A 12,386-nucleotide genomic window follows, 5' to 3' on the forward strand; every position below is an offset into this window, starting at 1 on the left:
TTCAGATCCATAAGGTGTGCATCCCAGTTAGCGGGATCAGATCAGATATGGCTGTAATGAGCTTAGCCATAGATGATCAACCTAATGGTGTGCTTAAGGTGCAAGTTGGTGAAGTTAGTTGTGGCAGTCGTTTAGTTTCCAGTAATCATGTGGTGGCAATATGGCCATTGCAAACTTTCACAGTAAGGCGTAAGACATAAATTTGCTAAGTGAAGTATTCCAGAGATAGTTTTATGGAGGGATGAAAGTTGTTAAAGTCCTGATGAAGTTTCTCTAGAATTTCCTTTCCCACATGTCCTCTGTGTGTGTGTGTGTGTGTGTGCGTGCGTGCGTGCGCGCGCGCGCACGCACACACACACACACACCCCTTAGATAATCATGGAGATGAGAGGGCAGCTGCATAGGAAATGGACTTCAAGGTCTGTTATAAATATGTTGGTATATTAGAAAGCCATATGTGTGTTTGTGGCAGCGCCATTCATTTATAAGATATAGGGAGTCCCCAAACCTGAACTTGTTGTGTATGAGGACAAAACAGGAGCATGTAATGGCAGTTGTTGCCTACAAAAGCTTATGCCTCGCTGAATGCGTTGCTCTTTAAGGGGCCACCCTGCTCTGCTTTCTGTCCTTCTATGCTTTATGTAGGAGAAACTGCTTAAAGAATATATGTAACTATGCCTGCTTACAATAATAGTCAATGCTGACATTTCTATCTGTCATTAACAAAGTATCTGTATACCGGTTACACGATTTTGCAGTGTTTTTTTTTCTTCTTCTTGTATTCTTTACATTTCTTCTTTCAAAAGCAACACACCCTCTCCCTGTTACTTGAATTTGGGTGCTGTTTTATTTATTTTTCTTTCACTCTTCTTCACTTACAGTTGTGGTTCTAGATGCATATTTGCCACCTTTCTAGTTGAATGAGATTTACCCATTTGATCTCAGAATCAGTTGAAAATATGAAATAATAGAATGAAATAGTGTGTTATTTGTACTGCAGAAATCTTAATGTTTACTAGAATTTGGTATGTTAAGTCAGCGAGTCTGAGACTTAAGCACAGAATAAGTACAAAGCAAACAGAAACCATGCAGGATTTGCTCCCTGCCCTGCTAAGGTGCTTAACTTGTGAGATGGATAGATCATCTCTTGCAGTGAGAGAGTAATTAAATCTATGCCTTATCTGATTTTGGACTTTTGGCTTCAGCCTGCCAACTGTTACATGATATGGATACTTCTGTGTGGCTGAAACTGCCACCCCTAAGGTTCCCACCAAGCAACCATCAAATGTTTGGGTCGTTACCTATGCTGTATTGGAGCCATAGAGTCCTACAGAATATTCTGTGAATTGTTTTTATAAGTCTGGACTAGGGGAAGCTGTCCCCACCCAACTAGATATTTCTAATTAGAATATTTATTTTATAAAAGTTGCTGTGCTTAAAGTTCATGTTACTGAATAATTACAAGATTTTTTAGAAATGTTGCAATCTTGTAAATGCATTTGAAATCGATGTTCTGGGTATACAAGGAAAAGTCCATCCAAAGTATAATTCTTTGGCTGTTGAAGTAAAAAAAATACAAACAGATTTTTTTTTTTATTACCAAAAAAGCAGGGTTTTTTTTTTTGTTTGCAAAAGAGCCAAACTTCATTTATTAAAATGACATTGTTTTAAAATATAGTCAATGTACAAAGTATTTGAATTGGAAACCTTCTACATTTTTGTGTTTCAGCACGTTAAGAAACAGTTGTTTTAAGTGAAAATTGTTTTTAAGCTTGAGACTTTAAATCTGGGGTGATTTTTTTTTTTTTCCCCAGCTAAGTTATATATCCCTGAAAGTAGGACCTTAAAGTAGAAGTGATGACACAACTTAAAGTATAATGACCTAACTGATGTGTACGGTAGCTCTCCTGAGGATAAAATGTCTTAAGTCGTTTAACCAAAGCGTTGTCTGTTCAATACTTGATCTCTTAGCTGAGTATGAAAGTGCATAGTAAAAGAAATATTTAAATGCCTGAAAAATTTCCATTTTATTGTTGTTAGCCAGTTCTGCTTGTAAAAACTATAATACAACTCAACCCAGCGTATTGCACAAGATAACTATAGCCTTCTGATCTGACTAACAAAAGATAGATTTTTCTTGCTTTTTAAGCATATTGTGATTTACAAACAGTATGTTAGAAAAATGTGACACATTATTATATTGGCAGATAAAACTGTTCAGCTAATAACGGTTTTAGTGTGTGGACATAAAAACTATTTACTGCAGAATAAATGGGGCACAGCTTTACTATGGTGCCTGTGGTGGTCTATGATGACTGCCCGTGTGCCATTCTTATCCCTTGGCAAATGGAAGCTAAGCCATGGTAGCTCTGCCCCAATTTCATTGTAGGTTGTCTGCAGATGGGCAGTTACAGCAAAATAATTGATGCATATTAAAGCTCCAATTTCTTTCTATCCAGCTTCAAATTCCCTGTTTGTCCATAACCTTATTTTCACAGTGAGTTTTTTAAAACACTGTTTTAAATCTTCTGTTTATAGATATCTAGAAATTCTGCGGCCTGTGAGTTTTTTACCATCATAAAGTTTCAAAATTTGATAAAACCTAACCATAAAACCAATAAAATAAATTTAGGCAACTTACAGATGTAAAAAAAATAACCAACTCCTGCCCCCCACCCTGCGAACTTTACTTTAAATCCTGTGAGCCCCCATGCCGAGCCCAGTGCATGCCTAGAAGAGGCATTGTGTTAGTTGGACCCGGCTTCCCCAGTGTCTGTATAGATCAGGCACTTTAGTGGGGCTTTTTTGGCACTTTTATCTAATAGCTGATTGAATCAGCTATTAGATAATAGCACAAAATAGCCTCGGTGAAGCGCCCAATCTATACAGATACTGAAGAGCAGAGTCCAACTACCATTTTGCGCTTCTGGTAAAGCACATTTCCCCCCCCCCATATTAGTCAACAGCCTTAAGTGTAGCTTTACAGTTAGGTCATCATAGAGCTCAGTGTGGGTTAACCATGTATTTACCAATTTCTTCAGTGAGTTTTGCAGCCTTCATAGAGCTTTGCTGCCTCATGCAAACTGGGATGGGTACCTAAGCTATCTGTTTTTAAGTGAAGTCTATACTGCACTGTCATGTAGTTGAAGTGTAGTAAGTGTCATCACTCAGCCCGATGGGCTAAGATCAAGTATAGAAAATCTTTGCCTATACTACATTACAGACACTAATGGTGTATTTCAGTCTAGGAATACCCTTAGAAAGAACCCTTAGAAAGAGCTGTTCTGATCCATTTAGGTTGAGCAACCTAAATATTTAACTACCTGATAGACCAGTAAACCAGGAGGCTGCAATGGAGGGAAAACTACAGGCACAATATTTTAACTATAAAATAACATATTTGTTATGGTTAATGCAGTTCAAGACAGATAGTCTGCAAAAGTTGTCTTCTTTACTAGCTTATACTATTTCTCCCTGGTTACTCTTCTGCCCACTGTGACATGAGGAAAGGGAAGGAGTCTCAGCTATGACTTCAAAGTGGAAATCCAAATCAATAAAAGCCAGGAAATTCGAACAGGTTTTACTATTTAATAACATTTGGGTTTAAAAAATGTTGCAATAAAATAAGGAGGTATGATTTCACCCATGGGAATCAGTGATCCAGCCTGCGTAGAGCCCTGTCATCTGGCCTGCAGTGCTGCTTGGGGGTCTTGGACCAGCCCTGCACTTGGCCTGCAGCAGGCACTGGACGAGCTGTACAGAGCCAGTCTGGCACATGCTGCAGGTGGTGCATGGGGATGGACCAGCCCTGTACGCTGGATTTGGGACTAGTCTGGATCAGGCCCGCAGATGTGGATCCAGCATGCAGGGCCGGTTCTACACATGCCCCAAATCAATCCCACACTGAACTCAGCATGTGGTGCCAGTCCAGAATGTGCATTGGGCTCTGGCACGTGGGGCCAGTCTGTGGGCTTGCTCCAGCCCACACATTGGCCTTGTGCCCCTCATCTGGCCATCGAGCCTGGATGAGCTTAATTACCCCTTATTTAACCTGTCAAAGAATAACTGATATAAAAGAGCCCTTGGGAAACTAGTTGTTTCCCAAGTAAATGAGACAAAGGACTTGGGTTGTTAGTGTGCAAAGCAAAACAGGAAGGTATATGGAGGTTGGGCGAGTCGCTTGCTTAGGAGGATGCCTCTTCCTGTACCATTACACTGTCACTGATGTTTTTGAGTCCAGCCGGTTAACCTAATTTACTTCTCAATGGGATGACCTACCCCTCTTTGGGAAGGTGGGACCAGTGAAGGAGTGTTTGAGTTGAGATCAAAATGGGATTTCTGAGGAAGCCAGAATGAGGTCTGGGGAGACAGTACTGAGCTGTCACCAGCAGCAGAGTTATGGGAAGGGAGCATGGGAGTGCTGGCCCTTATGCTGCTTCGGATAAGTGGAAGATGATGAAAGAAACAGAAACTTAAGGAAATGAGCATCCCTCGGTGAAGAGGACATCTAGTCCAATGAGTGCTCATCTTCTTATTTTCTATAATTTAAGGGTTATATCCAGTAACAAATTTAAGATGCCCACAAGTTATCTAGTACAGCATGCAGCTTTTAGGTAACTGACCTCCTGGGTAAAATCCAAAAGACAGTATAAAATAGAGGTTGGGCCATGGGGTAGATTTGACCCATGGTGTTTCTTGAACTGGCCCACAGACGTGGGGCTTCAGTAGCACTTGTTTTCCTGTCCCTCCACAGGAGAAAGCACTGGTGGCAGGTACTCTCCCTGTGGTGCCACTGGGAAAAGTGGCAATGGCACTTGAGTCACGTAACATCCTTCTGTCTGCCTGCCTCTGTCAGTCTGGCCCAAAGCCTGAAAAGGTTGCTGGCAGCTAGTATAAGGCATCCAGATTTCCTGTACAGCACCTGAGAAGAGTTAAGCACCTCAGAGCTGCAGTGTATTAACAGCAGGCTACATAAGGAGTCACATAGTGCTATGTAAAAATGAAGCACAGGGTTGCATCTAAAAACCTGCCCCTCTTTATTCTTTGAAATAATGATTCAGGGTGCACTCTCTACTTCTAAAGAAGAGGAGGAGCTCACATATTATATAATACCTTAGCAGTTAGAGCACTCACCCAGGAAGTAGAAATATTGGGGTCCAGTGTCCTCCACTAGCCTGAGGGGGTTTAAAATCAACACATTCCACATCTGAAGAGAGTGCCGTAACCATTAGGTTATATAACCTACAGTGGGGTGAAGACTTTCTCCACTACTCCAGTTGAAACTATGCCCCATGAAGAATGATAGCTCCTGAGTGAGTGTTAAAATCATTAGGCTATTATATAAAAGATGGACACCACCGCCAATATTTCTGCCCTTTCGGACACCCTTTTTTATGAGGGGCCTAATTCCCTTCGTGTGTGTTAGATGTGCCAAGCAGGGAGTCACCTGGAGCGTGTCAATAGAAAATGTTAATCACAGGGGTGTGGTATGCCTACCACAGGGGCGGGCAATTAGTTTGGGCAGAGGGCCGCTTACTGAGATTTCGCAAGCCATCAAGGGCTTCGTGATAGGCAGCCAGGGGCAGATAAATATTAATTTTCTAAATTCTGGGGGGGCCCCACGGGCCAAATAGAATGGCCTGGGGCGCTGCATCCGGCACCCGGGCCGCACTTTGCCCACCCCTGGCCTACCAGATTGGGCCCATTGGGGTGCTATTGCATCTAGTATCTAGATTGCACCAGGTCTTCAGCCATGGGGACTTAACTCAGCTGAAGATATCGTGCAGCTCTGGACATGCACAGAAGCCTTTAGGGAAAATCTCATAACCTTTCAGCCAGAGATGTGCATAGTAGTTTAGGCACCTCCAGGATGAGAAAGGTAGTGGGTTGAGGGTATTTTGGATTGCTGTTTTGGACTTTATGGTGCTAAAGGTAGCATTCTGTTTGTTTTTTAATGTTTAGATGACCAAATTTATCTACGTGTTCATCCAAGTCTCAAAAATGCTCAGGTGGGCATTATTCGTGCATGTGTGGCCCTATCCATCTGCATGACTACATATATGTCAGAAAAAGGTTTCCAAGCTATGTGCAAATAGCATTTTGGGGGCATAGATGACCATGTAAGTGATCAGGTTTGGTTGTCTGGGCATCCAGATAGATACTTATGTTGGCATGCTAAGTCAGCGGTTCTCAACCTTTTTAGACTCAAGGAACCCCTTGGTAGTGCCAGCTCTTGTTTTCACTCATTTTTCTGTAGTCCAAAAAAAAAAATAGAGTAGTTCTTCTATTGCAAAGAACTCAGAAAGGCCACACCGATGGATTTCTATTTGAAATGTCTGGGTTTTGTGAATCTCAAGGCATCCCAGGGTGCTGTAGCACTCTGGTTGAGAACCACTGTTCTAAGTAATATTGTACATATGATAGGTAGGTCTCTCTGGGAAGTCCTTGCATAGTAAATGGCCTGAAGCTCAGGACAATGCAAATATAATTTTAAGTTTCATATTTTGTTGCCTTGACAATAAGAGCAAAAGCTTTCTAAATCTTTTGTATGTTTTTCCTTTTCTTATTTATGACACGTTTGTCCCCAGTGAAAATAGAATCATAGAAAACCTGGGGTTAGAAGGGACCTCAGGGGGTTACATCTAGTCCAACCTTGTGCTCAAAGCAAGACCATCCCTAACTATATCATCCCGGCCAGCCGCAGTGTTGTATACTTGCATCGTTACAACCTCCAAGGATGGAGACTCCATAGCCTCTCTGGGTAGCCATGCTTTACTACTGTCTTCATGAGAGTTTTCCCAATATCTAACCTAAACTCCCCTTGCTGCAACTTGAGGCCATTGCTCCTTGTTCTGTTATCCACCACCCCTGAGAACAGTCCAGCTCCATGCTCTTTGTTCCCACCCTGCAGATAGGTGGAGGCTATTGTTAAATCCCCGTTGGTCTTGTCTCTTCCAAATAAGCACAGTTCCTTCAGCCTCTCATAAATCATGTAGACTCCTAATCATTTTCATTGCCCTCGGCTGGACCCTTTTCCGTTTGCCCACAGTAAACTTACGTCACATCAGGTTTTTTTATTATTTGACCATCATTGGTATGCTTTTCTCTGTACAGTCATAAAGACAATATGGTCTCTGCCTCTGCACTTATAATCTAAAGTCCTACGCTTGCAACCACTTCTAAATAATCCTGTTCAAACCACTTGGAATACCCTGACGTAATCAGCTTGCATGATTTTAACAGCCATGATACTAAGACTTTGCCTATGCTTGAAGCCTTGACCCTTTTAACTGTGCTAGCTTAGTTAAAACGGTGAAACCCTCTGGTTTAGTTGTAGTTTGCCGGAATAAAAGCTAATACACTGCTATAATATTTTATGCTTCTACTAAATAAAGTAGGCCATACTAATGTAAAGTGCGTTATACCAACACAGCTGTATGGTTGAGTTTATAACAGGGTTGATTTAAAAAAAGATTCACCTTACCAGCATAGTAATATTAGGAATTTTTTAAAGCATACATTGGATCATAACAAGGTGGCATATTTTTGTGAATTGTTTGAAAAACTCCGTAGGCATTATATATTAGGTGCAAGAGATTTTGTAAGGAGGAATCTTTGGTCGTTTGACCATACCTAGACACGAGAAGGATTAAAGTAAGGAGCAACATAGAAGAAGGAAGCAATATTAGTGATACTAAAGAAGATGACTTGAGAGGCAATAAAAGAAATGAGAGAAGAGAAGCATGTAGAGGCAGAATTTTGAGAAACCCTCAGCTGATCTGCTGTTGATTTCGTACACTGTCCTGTGTGCCTTTAGGCACAATATCATTTCAGCGAAGCTTATTTTAAACTCTTAATTACTCATCTTGGATCATAATAGCAAATTTAAACCACATTTGACATGCTGTCCTTACTAAACTAAATAGATTATTCACATTATAACTGTGTGATTTTTATTGAGCAGTAAATACCCTGTGTTCTGGAACTTTTATTTGAGGAGATGTAAAATCCTATTAACATCAATTTTAGTTTGCCTTTTTAATAGCACTTAAAAATAACTTTTGCAAACAGTAATTATATGTATACACACAAGACAGTTTTAATAGTGATGTTTGAGCCAGAAAAACCCAATTTGACTTTCAGTTCCCAGGATGAGCTGGCAAAAAAAAACAGCCTGCCAGTTAGTGAAGAAACATCTTTTCTTACTTGCAAACTGAGCAAATGTAGTTTGGAAGTAACTGAAAAACAATAAATATAGAATCCCACAATGCCAATGCTTACAATCAGTTTTTACAGTGGAACCGCGCTCTAAAAGCTAAAAGAAAATATGCTTCCAAGCTGTGAACATATTTTTGTCATGCTTCCACAGCACAGATTTGCTGCCAATTTATCAAATCCAGGGCAAAAAAACAGGGATAGGATCTTAGCTATTATAACTATGCTGTATAGTCCTACAATGATAGCAGAGCATGCCATTGACATCCACATTGCTTTTATTGTTCAGATATACATATTAATTAGAATTTGGATATTGCTGATATCAGTGGCTTCAGTTAAAATCAGAATGACCTTCTACAGTTAAGACACTAGTTGCTTGAGAGAGAGATGTAGCCTTACTTAATATACAATTTATGATTCCTAAAATCCTAGGTGTATGCTTTTTTGGCTTGCTTTTACATGGTTATTATTAGCCAACTAAGATGTCAGCTTTAACTTCAAGGTGTATTATTATGATGAAACTTAAGAAAAGGCCCAGGAACTTTAAATACACAATGCTGCAAAAATGTATATTTGCAGTTTTACAGTATATTCTTTAAAGGTATTATTAAATTCACAAATGGTGAATTATGAGTACAGCTGGGAGAGCCTGGAATTTTTCATACTCACCTCAGGCTAGAAGAGCTGGCAGGAAATCATGCTAGGCTCACTGAGACCATGGACTAGTTAGTAGACAATCTGATTTAAAATATAGATAGATAGGTAGATAAGATAAAAATAAAAATGATTCACTACATCCCTAGGAGGGGGTCTGTTTCTGACTTTTCTCTTAAGATATGTACACAATCGGTTTTTTATTTGTGACCCTTTTGTATTTAAATGTAGACAACTGCTTATGTACGTACTTACACTTGCTGGGTTTGTAGATGCAGTCGGGAGGTTCACAACAATGCAGGGTGCGTGCTTTTTTTTCCGTTTAAAAACATTGTTTAGTACTCCCAATGGTCTGCCTTTCTGATTTTAAAGTTCAATTTTTATGTATAGTCCCTGTTCCTGATTCTTTTTTAAGTTGCTGTTATGCAAGAGCATCTCAGAACGTATTTCTCAAAAACTATTAAGTCATTCAGTTCTATAAAAGATCCTGCTTTCTTAACCTTTCAGAAACTCACTCAGTTGAGCAGTCAGACTGCATTATTCTATATCTTGTCTGACACGAGGAAATGGTCCCAAAAGAAAGGTATCCCAAATTAACGCCACACTTCGCTAAATAACGACATTCTTGGTTTTCACCAAGCTAATTCGATCCAGTTCAGTTCACTCGTTTTTTTTGAACACAGAATGGATCACAAAAGGCAGCCATGAATGAGTAAGTTCATCATGTGTTTGACACATCAGTGTGAGACTAAAAGGCAGACCATGAGGGAGGGTTCCTGCCTTTAGATTTTAGACAATACCCGATGAAAGAGGCCCCTCATTCAAAACTGTTCTCTAGTGAGCTGGGCAGAATGCCTCAGATCACTGTTACAAGCAGGTATAATGGGAATTAGCCAGAACTGGATTCATCAGACACCTTTTTCCTTGCAGTTGTGACTGTTCATGTAATCAAATCTTCATCTAATATTCCGAGCGCTACAGGTGGTTTGCTGGGTGTCTGTATAAGCAAAGACTAGAGCTGTCCTAGATTGATTGAGCTTTTTAATTTCACTTTATAATGGCAACATTCAGAGTGTTGCTATGCAAAACATGTCCATTCACCTCTTCTATATCAACTGCTAAATATGTATAATCCAAAGTTACAGGCTCAAAAAAGAATGAAATTGAAGGGGAAGAATATTGCTTGTTTTATGGTTGATTTTTCTGTTAAATTGAAAAACAAGGGGACAGCTTTTTTCATACTTTTGAAAGTTGTCATTTTTTATTTTTTCCAATACCTTTTCAGTGGCCTAAAATTGAAACACTTTGTTTCCAAATTATGTTTCCTTCTTCTTGAATTGAGTTTATCTAGGTATAATGTCTGACTTCAGAGATTTTTTTTTTTTCTTTCTAAAAAAATAAAGGCAAATTCATGAGCCATGAGAGTCATGAAGGGTTTGGTCTACTCATAAATGATTTGTTACATGTTCAACCAAGCCAGGTTGAACTTAGAAGGCTCGTAAAACCTCTATCAACAAGCCTCAACTTTGGCCTTCAGTACAGGTGTGCTCCTGGAGCATACGTAACCTTTCCAGCATCACAGAATCAACTATTTGGTGACCTAGAGCATTAAAATGCTACTGCCAGGTATCAGCTGTGCTTTGGTCTCAGTCATTTAAGGAAAAAAAATGAAAACTTTGTAATGTTGTATGTAGAATAATTTAATAAGTCTGTTGAATAGTTGTTCATTGGATCTACCTTAACTCTGTTGGGAATTGAGCATCATGAACTTTAAAGAACTTTTCAAGCTATGAAAACAACTAGTGGTCTCCATTTAGTTTATGTAGGTTAGGTCACCTATATCAAACCCTCCACAAAGAAAGATACCAATTGGTACCTTTCTTGACAATCTCAGCCTAGACATCTGTATAGAAAATGGGTATAAAAACTGAATTAGCATCTCAGTTTCAGAAATGGCAGTTCTTGTAAAAAAAGTAAAATTTAAAAAAATGAAGTGGCAAGTTTGTATACCAGCTGTTTTAAGAGCATTACCTTAAATTTTGGAAATTGTCCCTAAATTTCGTAAGTTCTTGACGTCTCAAATTATATGCACATTGCTTTATATTTGGTATAAAGTTTCTTGACAAAGGACACGTTAGTAAGATTGTTGGGTTTTTTTGTTTGTTTGTTTCTCCTCTAGTTTCAAGATGAATACACCAAGCATTGAAGACCTCAGGAAAACAACAGTGAGTAATAATGTTACGGAGAACCATCAGTAAATGTCATCTATTTGATTCCTGAAACGGAATAAATAATTTTCCCTCCTCTAATGAAAAAAAAAAGGCTGGAATTTACTTCTTTTGTTTTCTTGTATGACTGATATTTCCAGCACTCCTCACCGGAAATGTTCTCCTGATTACAGATGTGGTACAATTCAATGAAACTAAGAGAAGACCTAGAGGACCCAAACCTCAAAATAAGTAGAATAACCCTGAAGATACCATGTAGAACAGATGTGAGGTTTTCCCCCAGGAATAGTGGGAGACCTATTGCTTTGGCCATTTAAAATAAGTTGGAACTAAATAGTAGAATCCATTAAACATTTTTTCATTAGCGGTGTATTACCTAACCGATCTTTTTACCGTTGTAGCCTATGGTTCTTTATTAGGACAGTTATTTAGATGGGTATTCAGAGGAAATAACCTGATTAGGAAATAAGTATGAAGGGGTTAGTAATGAAAAAAAAATTAACAGCTTCTTAGGAAAATAATAAAAAGAAAATAAAAAAGAAAGAAGAAATTTTATTCTAAGATGCAAAGAATCATAAAATCACAGAGAAAAGACCTAGAAGGATCCACAAGTGGTTATTTAGTCTGTGCTTGAGACAGGATCATCCCTGTCTAAACCACCTCAGACATATATTTGTCTTACATGCCCTAACCACTTCCAATGCCAACAATGCCACAACCTCTCTAAGTGATCTCTTCTACTGCTTAATCATGCTCATAGTTAGTAAGTTCTCCCCAATATCTAACCACATCTCCCTTATTCCAATTTAAGTCCATTACAGTTTTATCCTGTCCCCTGTGGACTTGCAGAAAAAAAATCCACACATTTTGTAGTTTCTTTGTTTAAAAGAAATTATGGTCTTACTAGAATTTTGTTCTGTGAGCAGATTGTATCTTTAAAAGTGGATTTGTTTTCCATCTTTAAAAAATAGAAAATAAGTTGCACAACCAAATAGGATTTCTACTGTTTGTATTTTGCTGTGTTATGTAAATGATTTATAACAACTTTTGATGTTTCATAATAAATACCCAAGTTTGTATAATGTAAGAAACTAGAGGGAGATGTCAGAGTATAGGAAGGCTGCCTTTGATCAGATAGTAAACTGAATTCTACCAGTTTACTAATCTCTGACAAAAAGCAACATCAAAAATTGATTTAACTTAGCAGCTATTGTCTGTAAAGTAACCTTAATTACAGTTTCTATGTGCTTGTAAATGTACTATCCCAAATCGTGTAATTTATTGCTG

At 38.9% G+C, this 12,386-nt stretch overlaps 1 protein-coding gene across 2 annotated transcripts in view; it reads left to right on the forward strand.

Moving 5' to 3' along the window:
- RAB11FIP2 (RAB11 family interacting protein 2) overlaps positions 1 to 12,386 on the forward strand; it is a 111,795-nt gene that overhangs the window by 27,089 nt on the left and 72,320 nt on the right. For both annotated transcript variants that reach the window (XR_016443496.1, XM_090057465.1), the window contains exon 4: positions 11,051 to 11,096. Coding sequence is in view for 1 of the 2 variants with exons in the window: in XM_090057465.1 (XP_089913591.1) it covers positions 11,051 to 11,096 (46 nt within the window). In the remaining variant the exon portion in view is untranslated. The remainder of the gene's footprint in view (positions 1 to 11,050; positions 11,097 to 12,386) is intronic.

Source organism: Crocodylus siamensis, chromosome 7 (genome assembly GCF_052110815.1).
Source record: "Crocodylus siamensis isolate JL-2025a chromosome 7, ASM5211081v1, whole genome shotgun sequence".
Taxonomy (NCBI): Eukaryota; Metazoa; Chordata; order Crocodylia; family Crocodylidae; genus Crocodylus; species Crocodylus siamensis.